This window comes from Alligator mississippiensis, chromosome 4, assembly GCF_030867095.1.
Source record: "Alligator mississippiensis isolate rAllMis1 chromosome 4, rAllMis1, whole genome shotgun sequence".
NCBI classification, from domain to species: Eukaryota; Metazoa; Chordata; order Crocodylia; family Alligatoridae; genus Alligator; species Alligator mississippiensis.
The window spans coordinates 144219017-144238824 of NC_081827.1; the positions used below are offsets into that span (position 1 = coordinate 144219017).

At 45.5% G+C, this 19808-nt stretch overlaps 1 protein-coding gene across 11 annotated transcripts in view; it reads left to right on the top strand.

Annotated features, from left to right (window-relative positions):
- LOC102572596 (uncharacterized) overlaps positions 1 to 19808 on the top strand; it is a 35729-nt gene that overhangs the window by 3885 nt on the left and 12036 nt on the right. For 10 of the 11 annotated variants that reach the window (XM_019482153.2, XM_059726728.1, XM_059726725.1 and 7 more), the window contains 17 exons: positions 607 to 651; positions 1062 to 1103; positions 2947 to 2991; positions 3421 to 3465; positions 4410 to 4454; positions 7627 to 7668; positions 8091 to 8132; positions 8730 to 8780; positions 9106 to 9150; positions 10681 to 10722; positions 11137 to 11178; positions 12908 to 12952; positions 14914 to 14955; positions 15385 to 15426; positions 17221 to 17265; positions 18168 to 18215; positions 19642 to 19683. In XM_019482153.2, the coding sequence (XP_019337698.1) occupies positions 607 to 651; positions 1062 to 1103; positions 2947 to 2991; positions 3421 to 3465; positions 4410 to 4454; positions 7627 to 7668; positions 8091 to 8132; positions 8730 to 8780; positions 9106 to 9150; positions 10681 to 10722; positions 11137 to 11178; positions 12908 to 12952; positions 14914 to 14955; positions 15385 to 15426; positions 17221 to 17265; positions 18168 to 18215; positions 19642 to 19683 (750 nt within the window). The remainder of the gene's footprint in view (positions 1 to 606; positions 652 to 1061; positions 1104 to 2946; positions 2992 to 3420; positions 3466 to 4409; positions 4455 to 7626; positions 7669 to 8090; positions 8133 to 8729; positions 8781 to 9105; positions 9151 to 10680; positions 10723 to 11136; positions 11179 to 12907; positions 12953 to 14913; positions 14956 to 15384; positions 15427 to 17220; positions 17266 to 18167; positions 18216 to 19641; positions 19684 to 19808) is intronic. The other variant, XM_059726727.1, reaches the window with a different exon arrangement.

Below are 19808 nucleotides of genomic sequence, written 5' to 3' on the forward strand. Positions count from 1 at the left end.
AAATATTCAACAAAATCACATATCTATAATGATGCAGGTCTGTTCTCTGAGAGTTTCTTCAGCTCTTATGTCTCTACTGCTTGGTTTCTCCAGGTTTTGTCATATCTTTCGAAGTGGAAACTATCACCAATGGATGAAAATTGTGTGTGTGTATATATATAAATAATATTATTTTTATTTTTTTTTAATATTTATACTTAACATGGTTTGGATTGTCTGCTTGTTTTTGGTACTAGGCCTCTTGTAAATTCCCAGGAGCAAAACAGTAGAAAATTTGGTCTGGAAGAGACTGGCTGACCTCTGGTGGTCTATCCCCCCATGCTGGGGTTTGGATTACACAGGATGACTCATAGCTTTATCTTGTCCACATGATTCGAGTAACAAAGTGGCACTGCTTCTGTTGGAGACTTGTTTCATGGTCAATTAGACACTTGCTGCTTGGAAGTACTCCTGAGACCATGCCTTCCCTGTAGTTTATTCTACTCGCTCCTGGTTAGACTCAATGGGTGTATATGACGGCTACATTAACAGGGTTTGATTAAGAGGAAGTGAGTGTAGTAATGTGTATTTCTGTTTTTTAAATCTCTTTTGCTCTAACTTTACTAGATTCCACCTGGTCTAACATTGAAGACACTACAGCAAAGATGGGAGGTAAATCTTTGTTTATATTACAGAAAATGGTTTAATTTCCTACATCCCTCAGAGTTGTTGGGTCCTATAGAAGTGTACTGATATTCTGCAAGTACCCAGGTTACAATATTGACCACTACAAGGCCTTCAAGGAGAACCTGGTTACTTCTTTCAACATAGCTGCAGCATCCTTGCAGGTTGTCAGCTTACAACTGCAGGGATATCCTGGGTGCAAATACCTGGGAGCAGGAGAGATCTTGAGGGGCCAAAATCTTTGTGGGGAGAGGTCACTTCAGGTGGCAGGCTTTTTGTAGTGAATGGGTCATGGAAAGCCAAGCAACCTGGTGTGGGAATGAAACTGGACAAGTATGTGATGGAGATAAAATCATTCAAGATGTGTAATGCTCTGTGTTGTTGGTAATTGTCCCTAGATGCTGTCACTGTCCAGCAGGACACCACAGCAGGTCCTACTGGTGAGTCCTACATCTAATGCTTGAATAACTGCTGCTGAGTGACCTTGTCTTTCCTGTGGAATGGGAGGACCAGGGGGAAGAGACCCAGCACAAGTGGCTTGGGGAGGAAAATGGGTCTGGCTCTGTCCCAAGAGGACAATACTCTGAAAGAGGTGAAGCTTGCACTTCCCAATGACACAGCAAGTGTGACTGGCAAGGTGTGCCACCCACTGTTTTTAGAGGCTTCATGTGTACTCCAGTACAAACCTAATGCCTTCACTTCTCTGGCACTGCCTTCTTCCCCACCCCTACCTCCTACCTGACTCTGGTGCCTAGATCCTTCATGGCTTTCTTTAGGCTCTGCCTAATGAACAGAATTGAAATGCAGCCCCAACTGCACTGGAGAGTTGGTTCTGTAAAAGAGCCCCCGGTTGTGGAGGAGGAGGCAGGAGGTCCATGTGCTTATCCTCTCCCAGTTACTGTTGAGCCCATGATGCGTAAGAATTTTTTTTTTTTTCCCTCTTGAACTTGCCACCCCATAAACTCAACCCAGACTGAGATTCAAACTGGGCTCCTTCACAGCCCCTTGGCAGCAGCAACAGAACATCTGGAGGCCAGCTCTGGCCCTTGGTGGCACCTGTGGCAGCCTTGTCCTTCTCAGTGAGCTGGCACTGTGGGTGCTGAGAGAAGGAGCAATACTTTATTTATTTATTTATTTATTTATTTATTTATTTATTTATTTATTTTTATATGGTCATGCTTTGAAAGTAGAACTGTCCTTTGAATTATGGCAGAAGTTTATATGAGTGATTCTTGGGTTGGTAGCTACAACCTCACTTTGAAGGGTGTCTTGAGGTAAGCAGTGTGTGAAGAGAAGTGCATGTGCAGACTTGGCTCTGCCTGGCTGCTCCTTCTAGCATCCCCACTGCCTGGCCCTAGCTCCTCCAGACCAGAGGTTGTGGCATCAACCTTGAGCTGTCTCTAAGTATGTATCGGGTCATTCAGACTTGGGGTCAAAGACGGCTGGACATGTTTGCTATAGAAACTGGTGTGCTTTCACCATGATGGTCGAGCTCACCAATGCAACTTGAGCAAGCCTTTGCTTTTCCCTGTAGAAGCATCCCAGAGCACACTGGAGACTGCACAGCAATGGCACATGGCACTTTTGAAGTCAAATTTTCCAAAGAGACTTGCTTGGGGTATCTTCTGCTGGGCTATCAAAAACAGACTATCCAAAGATGGCAACCATCTTGAAAATACTGGCCTTTCCAAAACACTGTGAACATTGACTAATAAATCCCTCTGACAGCTCTTCTAAGGAAGTCAACCAGACAAGTGGAGTCTGCAGTGAGATATTCAAGGAAATCATACTTCTAAAGTGACATCCTTGTCTGAGGGTTTCCTCAGCTCCCATGTGTCTGAGCCTTGCTTTCTCCAGATTTCTGTACCTGTAACTTTTTAAATTTTAACTTTGATTGCCCAGGAACAAAGTTGACAATGATTGGTATATTCCCAGGAGTAAAGCAATAGGAAAAATTGATCTCAAAGATTTGACTTGCTTCTGCCTATCCACATTCTTGTCATAGCATTGGAATACAAAGGATATTATTAATGGCTTTATCTAGTCCACACAATTCAAGTAACAAAGCAGCCACTACTCTTACTAGAAACCTGTTTTGTGGTCAACAGCTATTTGGAAGTACTCATGCAACAATGTCTTTCATGTATTGTTTGTTCTATCCCATTCACTCCTGGTCAGACTCATTGGAACTATAATACAGTTTCATTAACAGGGTTTAATTAAGAGAGAGTGTGTCTTCACATGTGTCTTTGTTTTAAACTTCTCTTGCTTTATTCTTGCTAGATTCTACCAGGCCTAACACTGAGGAGTCTACTGCAAAGATGGGAGGTGAGTCGGAATTGTAGAAGAATGGGTTTAATTTCCTATAACCCTTAGAGTTGTCAGATTTTTATAGAAAAATACTGATACTCTGGAAGTACCCCAGTTAAAATATTGAGCACTAAAACACCTGTTCAGGGAGAAGCTGGTGACTTCCAATACACCTACGTGGTCCTTGTGCGTTGTTGGCTTAGAACTGGGAATATCCTACAGGACTTGGCACCTCCTGCACCTGGGTCTGGAGAGCCAGTAGCAGGCAACACTAGCTCTGAGGGCAGAACCTGTGGGGAGAGATCCACTTGGATGGTGGCTCCTTCCAAGTGAATGGGCCATGCAAGACCAGGCAACCTGCTGTAGGGATGACACTGGACAGGAGGATTTCTTCTCCCTCACTTCCATGCAAGATATGTAATGCTTTGTCTTGGTTGTTGTCCCTAGATGTGGTCACCATCCAGCAGGAGGTCACCACAGCAGGTCCTACTGGTGAGTCTCCCTTCTAATACCTTAACTGCTGCTGAGTGATCTTATTCTTCCTGTAGAATAGGAGGCCTGGGGGTGGAGACCCAGCACATAATTGATTTTAAGCCTGGGGGAGCGGGGAAAGGAGCAGCACAGCTTGGTACCCTCACGCATTGAGTGGGCAGTACTCCAGGTAGTGCAAGCTTCTTTAGAGAAGATGAGTGTGACAGGCAGGGTGCTTCATCCACTACTTCTGGGGGCTTCAAGTATGTTTCACGACCGACCTAACCTCTTCATCACTCTAGCTGGGCCCCTCTTCCCCATCTCTTGCCTCCTCTCTGGCTCTGGTGCTCAGAGCCCTCTTCAGGCCTTGCATAACGAACAGGTTCAGAATGCATTTCCTTCCACCCTGGGGAGCTACTCTGTGAAGGAGGCCACCAGTGAAAGATAGGGGGGGTAAAGCAGATGTTATCCTTACTGTCACTTCAGAGCCAGTGACAAGTTAGCAAGTTCTTTTTTTCTAAAACCTCCTACCCCACACACTCAACCTGGGCTCTGAGTGTCGATCGGGCTGCCTTATAACCCCTCAACAGTAGCAAAACTTCTTCAGACCAGCTCTGGAAACCTGAAAAATATTTGACTTGGCTCCAGTCATTACAGGACTGGGCCACATGGTATTATTCATGACTTTATCTAGTCTAAGTGATTTTGAAGTAATAAAACTGCCACCACTTCTACTGAATACCTGTTTCATGATCAACTGGGTCAGCTGCTTGGAAATATTCCCCGAGATGAAACAAATAAAGGGATGGTGTTATCCTACTCATGCCTAGTCGGATTCAAAGGGAGCACAGATCTTTTAATTTAACAGCATTTAAGAGGAAGTGAGTGCATTCCCATGTACCTTTTCTTTGTTTGTTTGTAATATCTAATTGTGTGGTGTGTTTTTTGTTTTTTTTTCTTACTAGGTACCACCAGGTTGACCACTGAGGAGTCTACAGCAAAGATAGGAGGTGAGTGAGATTTCCATTTGATCTTCAGGAGGGCTTTGTTTTCTAGGAAACTCCAAGAGTCATCCAATAGTATATAGGCATATTGATATCCCTAAAGCACTCCAGTTACCATATTGAGTATATGATGAGATGTGTTTGGGGAGAAGCTTGCATGTTTGTGGCTTTAAAGCAGCTGCATGGTCCTCACAGGATGTCAACTTGCACATCTCCTGTAGAGTAAGGGTTGCATCACTCATGCCATCACTGTCCAGCAGGAGGAAGTTGCGGCACGGCCTACTTCAAGTATCTTAACTGTGTCTGTAGGAAAAGACAATACTCCACTGCATAGTAATTGCCAAAGTTGGAGTATAAAAACTGAATGCACCCAAGGAACAGAAGAGCTAAGGGGGCCTGCTCTACAAGGTCACTTCTGAAAGCAGGACTGTACTCTTTGAATAATGTTGGAAAAGGTGGAGCATTGTAAGCAACTGGGGGCAGGTAACTAACTCTGAAGGAGAACTCCAGGGGCATGATTTAGAACCCTGCCCCAGTCTTGAGCTGAAAGCTGATGAATTTACAGATGGGTTAACTGGCAATGCAGGAACTCGGACTCTGGATATGGTCCTGCCCACATCACTCTCTCTTGTGTGCCATGGCCCACAAACTAGTATAGTTCACCACACTATCCCAGCATGACACTGAGACTTGAGCATACCTTTGACTTTCCCTGTAGAAGCATCTGGCACAGTGCTGAAGACTCTAGAGCAATGATATATAGCCCTTGTAGCAAACTTTTCAGAAGAGGTCACTTGTTTTGGGTACCTCATGCTGGGCTACCAGTGAGTTTGAGTATCCAACACTAGTAGCTATTTTAAAATGTTGGCCTTGCAGGTCATGGAGCACTGTCAAAGGTTAGCTAAGGAATCTCTTTTAGGAGCTCAACCAGGGAAGTGTGAAGCCTGTACTGGGAGATTTGACAAAATCATACCACCATGGTGACATGTAATGCGTCTCTGTAGAAATGGTGGAGGGAACCAAGAGATGAGGAAACCCTCAGTTTGGCTTCTTCAGGTTCTACCACCTCTCACATAAACAAATGAATCTTCCCTTTTTTTATTCTTTCAAGTTGGCGCAGATTCTCTGCTACTGTTCCTGGGCATTTGCAAATACCCAGGAGCGTAACAACAATAGAAATTTGATCTAGAAAAGATTGGCTTGCTTCTGGTCTGCCTCCACTCTGATTCATCTCCACATCTGGTCACTCATGGCTTAATCCAGTCCATGTTCTTCAAGAAAATAAGGGCATTTTTATGCGTGTATGTGCCACAGTGCCAGGTGCTTTGAAAAACACCTGGCACTTCATCTCCAATTGTAGAAGCTGCAAAATGCATGTCAGTGCATAGAAAATGGTGGTGGTCCACTCTTAAACTAAACCACCTGGAAGGTGTCATTTTGAAAGTGCATGGCTGACTTGTTTGTTTGTTTTTTTTGCCACTTATACAACTGCAAGAGATGCAGCACAGTGCATGTTGGCTCACATGCAAAGCAGACTCAGTTTAATTGAGACTGTTCCAATGCGCTGGATCCCTGGCATGTTGCAGCATGGAAAAAGTGTGTGTATAAGTGCCCTAAAACTCTGAATACACATGAAGAAAAGATGTGCTTAGGGAGGAAGAGCTTGTACTGCATAGTTACTTTTCAAAGCTGAGCTGCACTTCATAAATGATGACAGAACAGTGGGAGCATCTTGTGCATCTGCAGGCATGTAGTCGGCTACAGAGGGAATGACTCCCTACATCAGTAACATATGCTCTGGCACCCGTGCCAGGGGTTGTCTGGCACGCGAAGGCATTTTGGTTGGCACGCATGCCTCAGCGTGGACAGTGAAGAATGGGATGGCCTTCAATGCAGAGAAGTGCAAGGTGCTGCACCTCAGTAGGAAGAACCCTCAGCATACTTACGGGCTTGGCAGAGCTACACTTGCTAGCACCACAACTGAAAGGGACTTGGGTCTTGATTGTGGCCACAAGATGAATATAAGCCACGAATGTGATGTGGCGGTGGGCAAAGCTAACCAAACTCTGGCATGCAACTCGAGCAAAACCAGGGAAGTCCTCCTCCTGCTTTACTCTGCTCTGGTGAGACTGCAGCTGGAGTACTGCATCCAATATTTGGGGCCTGCCACTTCAGGAAGGATGTTGAGAAGCTTGAGAGAGTCTAGAGGAGAGCCACTTATGATCCAAGGTCTGGAGGGTAGGCCGTATGAGGAGAGGCTGAGGGACTTGGGACTCTTCAGTTGGAGAAGAGAAGGCTCAGGGGGGACATAAGAGGGTACATCAGATGTTCTCCTGGGTCCTGTTCACTAGAGCTCCCCAAGAGATAACAAGGTCTAATGGCCATAAACTCTAGGAAGGCCAATTTTTAGACTGGATATAAGAAAAAGGTTCTTTATGGTGCGTGTGTCCAGGGTCTGGAATAAACTCCCCCCAGAGGTGGTGCAAGCACCTACTCTGGACTCCTCTCAAAAACAGGTGGTCATATTTCTTGCTGGGGTCACTTGATCCCAACTGACTTCCTGCCTGTGGTTGGGGGGGCTGGACCCAATGATTTCATGAGGTCCCTTCCAGACCCTAATGTCTATGAAATAATGAATGCCCTTAGCTGTTTCGGGATCCCAACCAGCTTCTTCATCTTCACGTATTTGCAGTTTGGGGTCTGCAGGTCTCGGTCCCTTTCCTATAGTGGAAACCCCATAGCCGAATCTTAATTTTTTTTTCCTCTCAAATCTCTTGGGCAGCTTGTCAACTTTGTTCTTGGACCATTCTCAAGGAGCCAGGAACAAAACAATAGACACTTTGATCTTAAGTCTGGTCTGTCCCTACTCTAGTTGTTGCAGGATTGGTCTACTTAGGAAGTTTATACATGGCTTTGTCTAATCCAGGTGACTGAAGTAGTGATTCAGCTACCGCTTCTATTGGAGACTTTTATACTCCCATGGATTCTAACCAGGAGCAAGTGGGATGGAATAGACACGGGGGTGATGCTGTCCCAGGGAATACTTTCAAACAATGAACGTCTAGGACTCTATAAAAACAATCTGATTTTTAACTGGACTTTAATAATGGGGTAGATTGCCTCATGTATTTCAGTTTGTTTTTCTTTTAATCTTCTCCTGCTTTGTTTGTTTTACTAGATTCTACCAGGTCTACCACTGAGGAATTGATGGCAAAAATGGGTGAGTCTCCATTTGAATTTTACAAGAGAACTTCATTTCTTAGAGACATCAGTCCTCTAGTCCTAAAGAAGTATAATGCTGTCTCAAACCCAGCCCAGTTCATAATATTGAGCTCCACAAGACCTGTTCAGCTGGTGACTTCCATTGCAGTCACAAGGGCCTTGCAGGATGTCAGCTTGCAATTGCAGGGATATTCTGCAGGACGTAGCATCTCCTGCACCTGGGTGCAAATATCTGGGAGCAGGGAACAGATCCAAGGGGCCAGAGTCTTTGTGGGGGAGGTCACTTCAGGTGGCAAGCTCTTCGTAGTGAATGGGCCATGGAAAGCCAAGCAACCTGGTGTGGGGATGAAACTGGACGGGTCTGTGATGGCGATAAAAATAATTTGAGATGTGTAATGATCTGTTGGTAATTGTCCCTAGATGCTGTCACTGTCCAGCAGGACACCACAGCAGGTCCTACTGGTGAGTCACACTTCTAATGCCTGAATAACGTCTGCTGAGAACATTAACTAGTAAATCCCCTTCCTCCAGCTCTTCTGAGGAGCTCAACCAAATAGGTGGAGTCTGCACTGAGAGATTCAAGAAAAAATCACACTTCTAAGGCTAAATCCAGGTCTCAATCATGTTTGGGGGTTTCCTCAGCTCTTGTGTCCTTTGAGTCTTGCTGTGAATTCTGAAAATATACTAATTGCCCAGGAACAGGAGTAAAGGAGTAGGAAAACTTTATCTCCAAAAGAGTTGACTTGCCTCTAGCCTGTCCGCACTCTGGTCACTACAGGACTGGGCCACACAGAATATTATTCATGACTTTACTTAAGTCACATGGACAAGATAGCAAAGCAGCCACTACTTTTGCTGGAGACCAGTTTTGTGGTCAATCGGACACTTACTGCTTCAGAGGACTCCTGAGACAATGTCTTCCCTGTGGTTTTTATTCTATCCCACTTACTTCTGGTCAGACTCAATGGAAGCATAACAGTTTCACTGCCAGGGTTTAATTAAGAGGAAGCTTAATGTTTTCATATATGTATTTTTGTGTTTAAATTTCTTTTGCTTTAGTTCTACTAGATTCTACCCGGTCTAACCCTGAGGAGTCTACAGTGAAGGGAGGTGAGTCTCTGCTTAATTGCAGAAGAGTGAGTTTAATTTCCTACAGCCTCAGCATTTTTGTGGGATACCAGCTTGTGACTTTGGGTATATCCTTCCGGGCTTAGCACCTCCTGCACCTGGGTCCAGAGAGTCAGTAGCAGTCAACACTAGCTCTGAGGGCAGAACCTGTGGGGAGAGATCCACTTGGATAGTGGCTCCTTCAGAGTGAATGGGCCATGCAAAGCAAGGCAACCACCTGCTTTAGGGATGACACTGGACAGGAGAATTTCTTCTCCCTCACTTCTATGCAAGATGTGTAACGCTTTGTCTTGGTTGTTGTCCCTAGATGTGGTCACCATCCAGCAGGAGGACACCACAGCAGGTCCTACTGGTGAGTCTTCCTTCTAATACCTTAACTGCTGCTGAGTTACCTTTTATTCTTCCTGTAGAATAGAAGGCCTAGGGGGTAGAGACCCAGCACATGATTAATTATGGGGGAGGGGGGAGGGAAGGGGAGCAGCATGGCTTGGTGCTCTCACTGAGTGGGCAATACTGCAGGTAATGCAAGCTTTGCTTCCTTTTTAGAAAAGTGAGTGATGGGCAGGGTGCTTCACCCACTACTACTGGAGGCTTCAAGCATGCCATAGGACTGGTGGTACAAGGGGTATACACTAGCTGGGTCCCTACTCCCTTGCGCATACTTCCTCTCTGGCTCTAGTATCCAGAGGCTTTGCAGAGACCTCTTCAGATCTTGCATAATGAGCAGACTTGGAATGCACTTTCAACTATGCTGGGGAGCCCCTCAATGGAAAAAACAGGCCCCCAAAGGAGGAGGGAGGCAGAGCAGACCTCATTCCTTGCTGTTACTTCAGAGCCAGTGACATGTTAGCAGAAACCTGCCACCCGATGCACTCAACCTGGGCTCTGACAAGTGTCAATCAGGCTGTTTCACAGCCCCTTCACAGTAACAAAGCTTTTGCAGGTCAGCACTGCCATCAGTGACACCTATTCCAGCTTCATCCCCTCTGCTGGGTTCATTCTCTGGTGTCACAGATGGGGCGGAAAATGTATTACACTGATGTGCACAGAGGTGTGGAATGCACCTCCCTTCCGAGCCTTGTTCTCACTAGGATATTAATGGGACCCCTATCACATAACTGAGGCACTGGAAGGCAAAATAACTCATCCAGGATCACATAAGAAATTAGTGCTGGAGTGACGAAATGACTTTTGCTGTGTTAGGCCAGTGAGAGGGAATAGAGGAACCAGCACACATGAGTCTAAAAAGTTGGCAGATAAAACTCTGAATACACCCAAAGGACAGATGTGCTTAGGGAGAAGGAGGCAGTTCTACATAGTCACTTTTGAAAGCAGAACTGTGCTTCATAAATGATGGCAGAACAGTTGGAGCATCATGGGTATCTGCAGGCAGGTAGTCAAATAGAGAGAGACAGGCTCCCTTCATGTCTGGTCCCTGCTGTAGGCTTGAGCTGAAGCTTGATGCCATTAGTCCGTTGCTAAAATGCATCCGGGGCATTAGGACTTTGTGGGGGAGGCTGTAGGGAGAGGAGGGAAGGGATGGCAGGTGGACATGCTCGCAACATCACTTCCAAGTATACTTGAGAAACTATCCATGGCTTTATCAAATCCAAATTACTGAAGTATCAACATGGCTACTACTTCTGCCTGAGTGTGTGTGTGTTTGTGTGTTCATGGTCAACCAAATGCTGACTGCTTAGAAGTATTCCCTGGGACAACATCTCCCCTGTGTTTGTTCTATCCCACTTGCTCCTGGTCAGAATCCATGGGAATATAAAATGGTCTGATTTTTTAACAGGGTTTTAATAGTGAGGAACTGAGTAGGATCCCCTGTATGTGTCAATATTTTTTCTGTAAGCCTCTGTTGCTTTGTTTTTACTAGATTCTACTATGTCTACCAATGAAGAATTGATGGCAAAGATGGGTGAGTCTGTTTGAATTTTACAGGAGGGTTTCATTTCCTATCAACCTCAGTGTCCTCTAGTCCTAAAAGAGCATACTGATGTCCCGAACCCAGCCCAGTTATGATATTGAGTGCTGCAAGACCTGTTCAGCTGGTTCCTTTGAGTGCAGTCACAGGGACCTTGCAGGATGTAATTGCTGGGTGACAGGGATATTCTGTAGGATTTTGTATCTCCTGCACCTGGGTGCAGAGAGCAAGGAACAGGTCTCTAGGGGGCCAGAATCTTTGTGGCAAAGTCACTTCAGATGGTGGGCTCTTTGGAGTGAATGGACCATGCAAAGCCAAGCAACCAGGTTTGCAGATGACTCTGGACGTGTGTGATGATGATGAAATTATTCAAGATGTACAATGCTCTGTCTTGGTAATTGCCCCTAGGTGCAGACACCGTCCAGCAGAATACCACAGCAGGTCCTACTGGTGAGTCCCACTTCTAATGCCTGAATAACTACTGCTGTGTGACCTTACCTTTCCTGTGGAATGAGAGGACCAGGGGGAACAGAACCAACATGAGTGACTTGGGGAGGAAAATGGTTCTGGCTGTGTCCCAAGAAGATGACTCTGATAAATGCAAGCTTCACCTTTTTTTTCAATGAGGCAGCATGTGTGACTGGCAAGGTGTTCCACCCATCGTTCTTGGAGGCTTCCTGCCTACTTCAGTACAAGCCTAATTCCTTCACCACTTTTAGCAGTGCCCCTTTCCCCACTCCTACCTCCTTCCTCACTCTGGTGCCCAGAGCCCTCTTTAGAATATACCTAATGAACAAAGTTGAGATGCAGTCCCAACTGGCCTGAGGAGGTGGGTTGTGAGGTGTGTGTGTTTTTAAGAGCCCATGGTTATAGAGGGGGCAAGAGGCCCACATGCTTATCCTCTCCCAGTTACTGTAGAGCCTGTGACGGGTGAGAATTTTTTTCCTCTAGAGCTTGTCACACCATAATCCAATCCCGATTTAAGGTTCAAGCTGGGCTCTTTCACAGCACCCCAGCAAGAGCAGAGCTTCTGGAGGCCAGCTCTGCCCTTGGTGACACTGATGGCAGCCTCATCCTTCTCAGAGGGTTGGCACAAAAATGCAGATTTCTAGTGCTTTATCTTGGTAAAGGACACCTAAGGAGTGTACGTTCCTTCCTCTGAGCCCCGTTCACTCTCTAATGCCTTTTTAAACAAGGTCACTTAAAGTGACTGTAATCGCTGTAGCCCCTCCCATCTTATGGTTGGGACCTGGGGCATTAGGAGGCTAAACTATGACTTATCAGGGGTCACAAGTTACTGAGCTTCTTGGTTCCAGGCTGCCCACTGAACTGCCTACTGTACTGAGCTAGTTAAAGTAAAAAGACATGCCTTCATATAAGTCTCAGAAGCTGGCCAATAACTCTGAATACAAGCAAGGGACTGATGGACTAAGAGAGCAATTCTTATGTGTTCACCTTTCAAACAGAAGTGCCCTTTGAATGGTGGCTGGACTGTTATAAGAGTGACTTCTCAGCTTGGTAGCCACAACATCATTTCAATTCATTCCTGGTCAGACTTAATAGAAGTGTAGCAGTTTCGTCACCAGAGTTTAATTAAGAGGAAGTGAGTGTCTTCATATGTAGTGTGTGTGTGTGGTTGTTTTTTTTTTTTTGTTTTTAGTTTGTTTTTTAAATCTCACTTTTGCTCTAGTTCTACTAGATTTCACCAGGTTTAACACTGAGAAGTCTACAACAAAGATGGGAGGCGAGTCTCTGGTTGAATTGTGGAAGAATGGGTTTAACTTTCTACAGCCTTCCGAGTCATCAGGTCCTATAGAAGTATACTGATAATCCTGGAAGTACCCTAGTTGCAATACTGAGCAGTAGAAGACCTGTTTAGAGAGAAGTTGGTGACTTCCAGCACAACTGCAGCATCCTTGTGGGATGTCAGTTTGAGACTTTGGGTGTATCCTGCTGGGCTTAGCACCTCCCACACCTGAGTCCAGATAGCTAGTAGTAGCAAACACTGGCTCTGAGGGTAGAATCTGTGGAGAGAGGTCATCATGGATGGTGTCTCCTTCAGAGTGAACAGGCCATGAAAGCCAGGCAGCCTGCTGTGGGGATGCTGCTGGACAAGAGTAACTTTGTCTCCTTCACCTATGTGCAAGATGTGTAACTCTGTCTTGGTTGTTGTCCTTAGATGTGGTTGCTGTTCAGCAGAAGTACACCACAGCAGCTTCTACTGGTGAGTCCCCCTTTTAGTGTCTTAACTGCTGCTGAGTGACCTTATTCTTCCTGTAAAGCAGGATGCCGGGGTGGGGGCAGAGACCCAGTCCACCCATGATATGTTTGTGGGGGGAGGAGGAGGAAGGAAGAATGAAAGTGGGTGTAGTACGGCTTGGTGCCCTCGTGCCCTGTGTGGGCAATACTGCAGGTAGTGCAACCTTCTCTGCATCTTTTAGAGAAGGTGAGGTGTGATGGGCGGGGTGCTTCACCCACTACTCTTGGAAGCTTTAGGCATGCTCCAGGAAAGACCTAACCCTTCACCACTATATCTGTACCCCTCCTCCCCACCCCTCTCATTCTCCCTGGCTCTGGTACCCAAAGCTTCCCAGAGCTCTGTACAAGTCTTGCCTAATGGAGAGGCTTGGAATGCACTTCCATCTACTCTGTGAAGGAGACCCCCAATGAAGGAGAGCGAGGAAGAGTAGGCATTGTTTTTGCTGTTACTTCAGAGCCTGTGACGGGTTAGCAAGTTCTTTCGTCTAAAACCTGCTACCCCACACGCTCAGCCTGGGCTCTGAGTGTCAATTAGGTGTTTCAGACCCCCTCAAAAAAGCAGCAAAGCTTCTGCAAAGCTTTTCCAGCTCTGCCATCAGTGACACCTGTACAAGGCTCATCCTCTTTAGTGGGTTGACTCGCTCTCACTGCAGATGGAAATTTGGTTACACTTGTAATGTGCACAGAGGTATGGTGTGCACCTCCATTCTGAACCTAGTTCTCACTAGGGTATTAATGTCACCCCTATCATGTAGTATGCCTCACTTGCAGCTGGCAATTGCTAAGGCTGGAAGGCTAAGTGACTTGTCCAGGATCATGCAAGAAAGTGGCCTTCTCTCAGTTCCAGTCTAACCACTGGACTGCCTACTGTATTTTTTTTGGGGGGGGGGCCTGGAAAAGATGCACCAGCAAATGTGAATCTGAAAAGTTGGCAGATAACTCCTGAATACACACAAAAAAACAGATGTGCTCAGGGAGGAGGTGTTAGTTCTGTGTGGTCTCTTTTGAAAGCAGAGTGCCATTTCATAAATAATGGCAGAACAGTTGGAGTATTGCAGGCATCTGTAGGTGGGTAGTCAGCTGTAGAGAGAAGGGCTCCCTTCATGTTTGGTCCCTGCTCTAGGCTTGACAATCTGATAGTCCATCAGTAAAATGTATTGGGTTATTCAGACTTGGGGAATGACATGGGACAGAGACAGGTGGATGTCATGCTGGCTGCACTTTTTTTTTTTTTTCTTCTCTGTGTACCTACCCTGCACTGCCAAGTATGCCACCTGAGGTTTTACAATGTTTTCCTCAAAGCACTGTAAACCATTAACTAATGAATACCCTTAGCAGCTCTTGCAGGAGCCCAACCAGTTTCCTCATAGTCATGTGCCTCCAGTTAGGGGCCAAAATCTGGAAACTTAAATCTCATAGGCAGACTTCTAACTTTATTTCTCAGATCAGTTGGGTTGTTATCAACTTTGTTCCTGGACCATTCACAAGGAGATGGGGACAAAAAAATAGACTCTCTTTTCCAGATCACACACGCACACAAAAAAACAAACAAAGATTGATCTTTGGTCTGGTCTGCCCCTGCCCTAGCCACTGTAGGATTGGTCTGCTCTGGAAGTTATACATGACTTTGTCTAATCCAAATGATTTGAAGTGGTGACACGGCTATCACTTGTGCTGGAGACCATTTTTGTAGTCAACTAGATGCTCACTAGTTCATCTCTGGGATGAACAACATCTCCTTTGTGTCTATTCTCTCTCACACTCCTGGTCAGAATCCATAGCAGGAGTATAGAACAGTCTGATTAACAGGGATTTAATAATGAGGAAATGGGTAGGTTGCCATGTATGGTTTGTAATGTGTGTTTTGTTTGTTTTTTGGGGGGTTTTTTGTTTTTTTTTCTTAAGTCTATTTCTTTATTTTACTAGATTCCAACCAGTCTACCACTGAGGAATTGATGGCAAAGATGGGTGAGTCCCCATCTGAATTTTACATGGGGGGGTTGCATTTCCTAGAGACCTTGGAGTCTCTTAGTTCTAAAGAAGTATGCTGATGTCCTAAACGCAGCCCAGGTACAATATTGAGCTCCACAAGACCTGTTCAGCTGGTGACTTCCAGTGCAGTTGCAAGGGCCTCACAGGGCTGTCAGCTTGCAATTGTGGGGATATTCTACAGGGTGTAGCATCTCCTACACCTAGGTGCAAATATCTGGGAGCAGGGAACAGATCCCTGAGGGGTCAGAATCTTTGTGGACAGAGGTCAGTCTAATTGGTGGGCTCTTTGGAGTGAATGGGCCATGGAAAGCCAAGCAAGCTGGTGTGGGGATGACACCTGGGCAAGTGTGATGGAGACCAAATCATTCATGATAGGTAATGCTCTGCCTTGTTTTTTGTCCCTAGATACAGTCACTGTCCAGCAGGACTTCACAGCACATCCTACTGGTGAGTCCCATTTCTAATTCCTGAGTAACTGCTGCTGCATCTTTCCTGTGGAATGAGAAGATTGGGGGAAGAGACTCGGCATAAATGACTTGGGGAGGAAACAAGGCCTGGCTCTGTCCCAAGTGACAATATTCTGGGAAGCGCAAGCTTCCTTTTTTTTCCCCCATGAAGTGGCAAGTGTGACTGGCAAGGTGCTCCACCCACTGTTCTTGGAGGTTTTGGCATAGTAGCACACTCCAGTACAAATCTAATTCCTTCACCTGTCTGGCAGTGCCACTCTAACTCCTCCCTGATTCTGCTGCCTAGAGCCTCCACAAAGCCGTTCTTAGACCCCACCTAATGAACAGAGTTGAAATACAGTCTCAGCTGGCCTGGGAAGGTGATTCTGTAAAAAGAGGCCATGGTTGTGGAGGTGGGGTGCAGGAAGCTGACATGCTTATCTTCTCCCAGTTACTTTAGCGCTAGTGATGGGTTGGAGAAAGCTTTTCTCTAGAACTTGTCAACCCATACTCTAAGATTCAAGCTGATCTCCTTCACAGCCCCTCGGCAACAGCAGAGCTTTTGGAGGCCAGCTCTGGCCCTTGGTGACACCTATGGCAGTGTCCTCTTTCCCAGTGGGTCGGCACAAATAGCACTGGCAATTTGCATTTATCTTTGTAATGGACACTAAGATGTGGAGTGCACCTCCCTTCCTCTGAGCCCTGTTCACTCTAATGTTCTCGCAGTGAGGTTTCTCAATGTGCCCATAATCACTGCAGCCTCTCCCACTGGGACCTGAGGCACTGGAAGGATAAATGTGATTTGTTAAAGGTCACACTAGTCATGGAGTTTCTTGGTTCCAGGCTGCCCACTGAACTGCCCACTGCATCAGGATAGTTAGAGGGGGGGAAAAAAGGCATGCCTTCACATATGAAGCTCAGAAGTTAGCCAGCAACTCTGAATACAGGCAAGGGAGGGAGGGGCTATAAGCTGGACTCAGTCCCCCCCCACCCCACCAGGAGATGGCCAGAAGGAAGGAACCATTCCTACATGGTCACCTTTCAGAGCAGAACTGCCCCTTGTGAATGGTGGCAGAACAGTTATAGGAGTGTTTCTCAGCTTGGTAGCTACAACGTTGTTCTGAAGGCTGTCTTGAGGTGAGATGAGCAGACCTGAAGTTGAGTGTCATCGGCCTTGAGCTGTCTCTAAGTGTGTATAATCCTTTTGAGGAGCTTATCCAGACAGGTGGAGCCTGTACTGAGATATTCAAGATGATTACACTTCTAAGGTGACATCTATGTCTCGAGCATGTTTGTGGTTTTTCCTCTGTTCCCATGTCTATGAGCCTTGCTTTCTCCAGGTATTTGTACCTGTAACTTAACATAAAAAAAAAAAACAAAAAAACCAAAAAACTTGGATAGTTGTCAACTTCATTCCTCAGCAATTTGGAATATTCCTAGAAGTAAAGCAATAGGAGACTTGATTTGAAAAAGATATTTGGTTTTTACCTTTAGTCCACACTCTGGTCCTTACAGGATTGGGCCACACAGGATATTTTATCTAGTCCAAATGATTTGAAGTAATGATGCCACCGCTGCTTCTGAAGACCTGTTTCGGGGTCAACTAGATGCTCACTCTTTGGAAATATTCCTTGAGACAACACCTTCTCTATGCTTATTTTTTTTGAATCTGACTAGGAGTCAGTAGGATAAAGGTAGCATAAAAGTTTAATTAGCAGAATTTATTGAGGAGGAAGTGAGTAGGTTGCCTTGCACATCTCAATTGATGATGATGTCTCTTGGTCTGTCTTGCTAGATGTCACCAGTTCAACCACTGAAGAGTCTACAATAAAGATGGGAGGTGAGTGAGGTTTCCATTTGAATTTCAGGAGGGTTTTGTTTTCTAGAGAGCTTCAGAAGTCCTCCAGTCCTATATAGGCATATTAATATTGGAGGTGCACCAATTATATTGGATTGGCACCGATTCTTAAAAGGAAACCTGACACAATCAGCTTTTTTGGTTGTTGTAGCCAATAATGTCACCAATTTTTAATAAATACTGCATGCATGGGGCCAGAAATGCAACTGGGCAGCATGGAGAACAGCATCCAGCTAGTAAGTCCATGTGGGGGGGGGGGAGCAGGAAAGGGGCATAGGGGAGATGTGGTGTTGGAGGGCAGATCAAGGTCCCCCACAGTGAAGAAGGGAGTAGGATGCATCGGGCAGGGCATGGGATGGAGCTGTGGACTTACAACCCAGCAGCTTGTGTTTGGCTAGTATATCGGCTATTGGATTGGTATCTGCTGATATGGCCGGTTAATAATTGGCCATCAGTATTTGCCAAAAAATCGTTATTGGTGCACCCCTAATTGTCCCTAAAGCACCCCAGTTACAATATTAAACGTGATGAGACCTGTTCAGGGAGGAGCTTGTGTGTATGTATTTGTGGCTTCTGTTTTTTTTTGCATGGTCCTTTCAGGATGTCAACTTGCAACTGTAGGAACATTCTGCAGGGTTTAGCATTTCCCACACCTGGGTGTGGATAGCCACTGGCAGGAAGGAGGGAACAGACCTCTTGGCAGGTGGTGGGGAGGGATGGTTTAAAATCAGTGTGGAGAGAAGACTTCTCAAATGGTGCATTATTCAGAAAGAATGGGTTCCTCGTAGCCAGACAAACAGCTGAGGGAACGATGTGGGTTAAGAATGTTTTGGTCTCCCTTAAGCCTACAGGGGATGTGTAACACTCATGATTATTGTCCCTAGATGCTATCACTGTCCAGCAGAATGTCATCACCACAGCAGGTCCTACTGGTGAGTCCCCCTTCTAGTACCTTGACTGCTGCTGCAGAATAAGACGCCCCACTGCATTTTAATTGCCAGAGTCTGAGTACAAAACTGAATACACCCAAGGAACAGAATGAGCTAAGGGAGCCTGCTCTATGAAGTCACTTCTCAAAGCAGGACTGCACTTTGAATGATGTCAGAAAAGGTAGGACATTGCAAGCTCCTGTGGGCAGATAACCAACCTCTCATAGTGGACACAACATAAACAGATAAATCTTCCTTTTTTCTTTGATCCTTCACATCAGCTCCAGGTGGTTGTCCACTTCTGTTCCTGGGCCATTTGCAAATACCGAGGAGTTTAATGACCATATAAATATGATAAGGAAAATACAAGCTTGCCTCTGGTCTGCCTCCACTCAGATCTGGCATTCATGACTTTGTCCAGTCCACATTTATTCTATTAATAAAAACTCTGTGTACACCCACAGAAGAGATGTTCCTAGAAAGGAGCTAGTTCTGCATCATTACCTTTCAAAGCAGAGCTGTACTTCTTAAATGATGGGAAATCAGTTGGAGCATTGCATGCATCTGTAGGCAGGTAGTCAGCTGCAGAGAGAAGGACTTCCTATGTGTTTGGTCCCTGCTCTATATTTGAGCTGAAGCTTGATACCATTAGTCCACTGGTGAAATGAATTTCAGCTTATTCAGAATCGGGGTGGGGGAACAAGACGGATTGAGAATATGCTAGCCACATTGTTCCCTTATGTGCCTTGGCTGTAGGGACTGATGTGCCTACATTACGCTGTCCAGCATGCCACTGAGGTTTTACAATATTTCCCTCCAAAGCACTGTCAACACTTAACTAATGAATACCCTTAGGAGCTGTTTCAGGAGCCCAATCGGTTTCCTCATCTTCACATGCCTACAGTTTGGGGTCTACAGATTTCAGCCCCTTTCCCATAGTGCAAATCCCATTGGCATATCTTCAGCTTTGTCTTTTTAAAAATCTCTCTAATTGTTATCGGCTGTGTTCCTGGACCACTCAGAAGTCAGGAACAAAACCAATAGAAATATTTTAATCTGGAAAAGGTTGACCTTTTAAGTCTGGTCTGCCACTACTCTAGTCATTGCAGGGTTCATCTACTGGGGAAGTGTGTTTGGGTTTTTTTTGTTGTTTTTTTTTTATACATGGCTTTGTCTAATGCAAATGATTGACCTAGGAACGCAGCTGTGACTTCTACTGGAGACTAGTCAACTAGATGCTCACTGCTTGGGAAGATTCCCTGGGACAACATATTCCCCTGTGTCTCTTCCACCCCACTCCACTCCTGGTCAGAATCCATGGGAGTAGAAAACAGTCTTATTTAACAAGGTTTTAATAATGAGGACCTGGGTAGGTTCCCTCTTGTTTCAATTTCTTTTCTTTCTTTAAATCTCTTGTTTTGTCTGTTAGATTCCACCAGGTTTACCACTGAAGAATCTATGGCAAAGATGGGTGAGTCTCCATTTGAATTTTACAGGAGAGTTTCATTTCCTGGAGACCTGAGAGTCCTCTAGTCCTAAAGAGGCATGCTGATGTTCAAAACCCAACCTAGTTATACTGAGCTTTACCAGACCTGG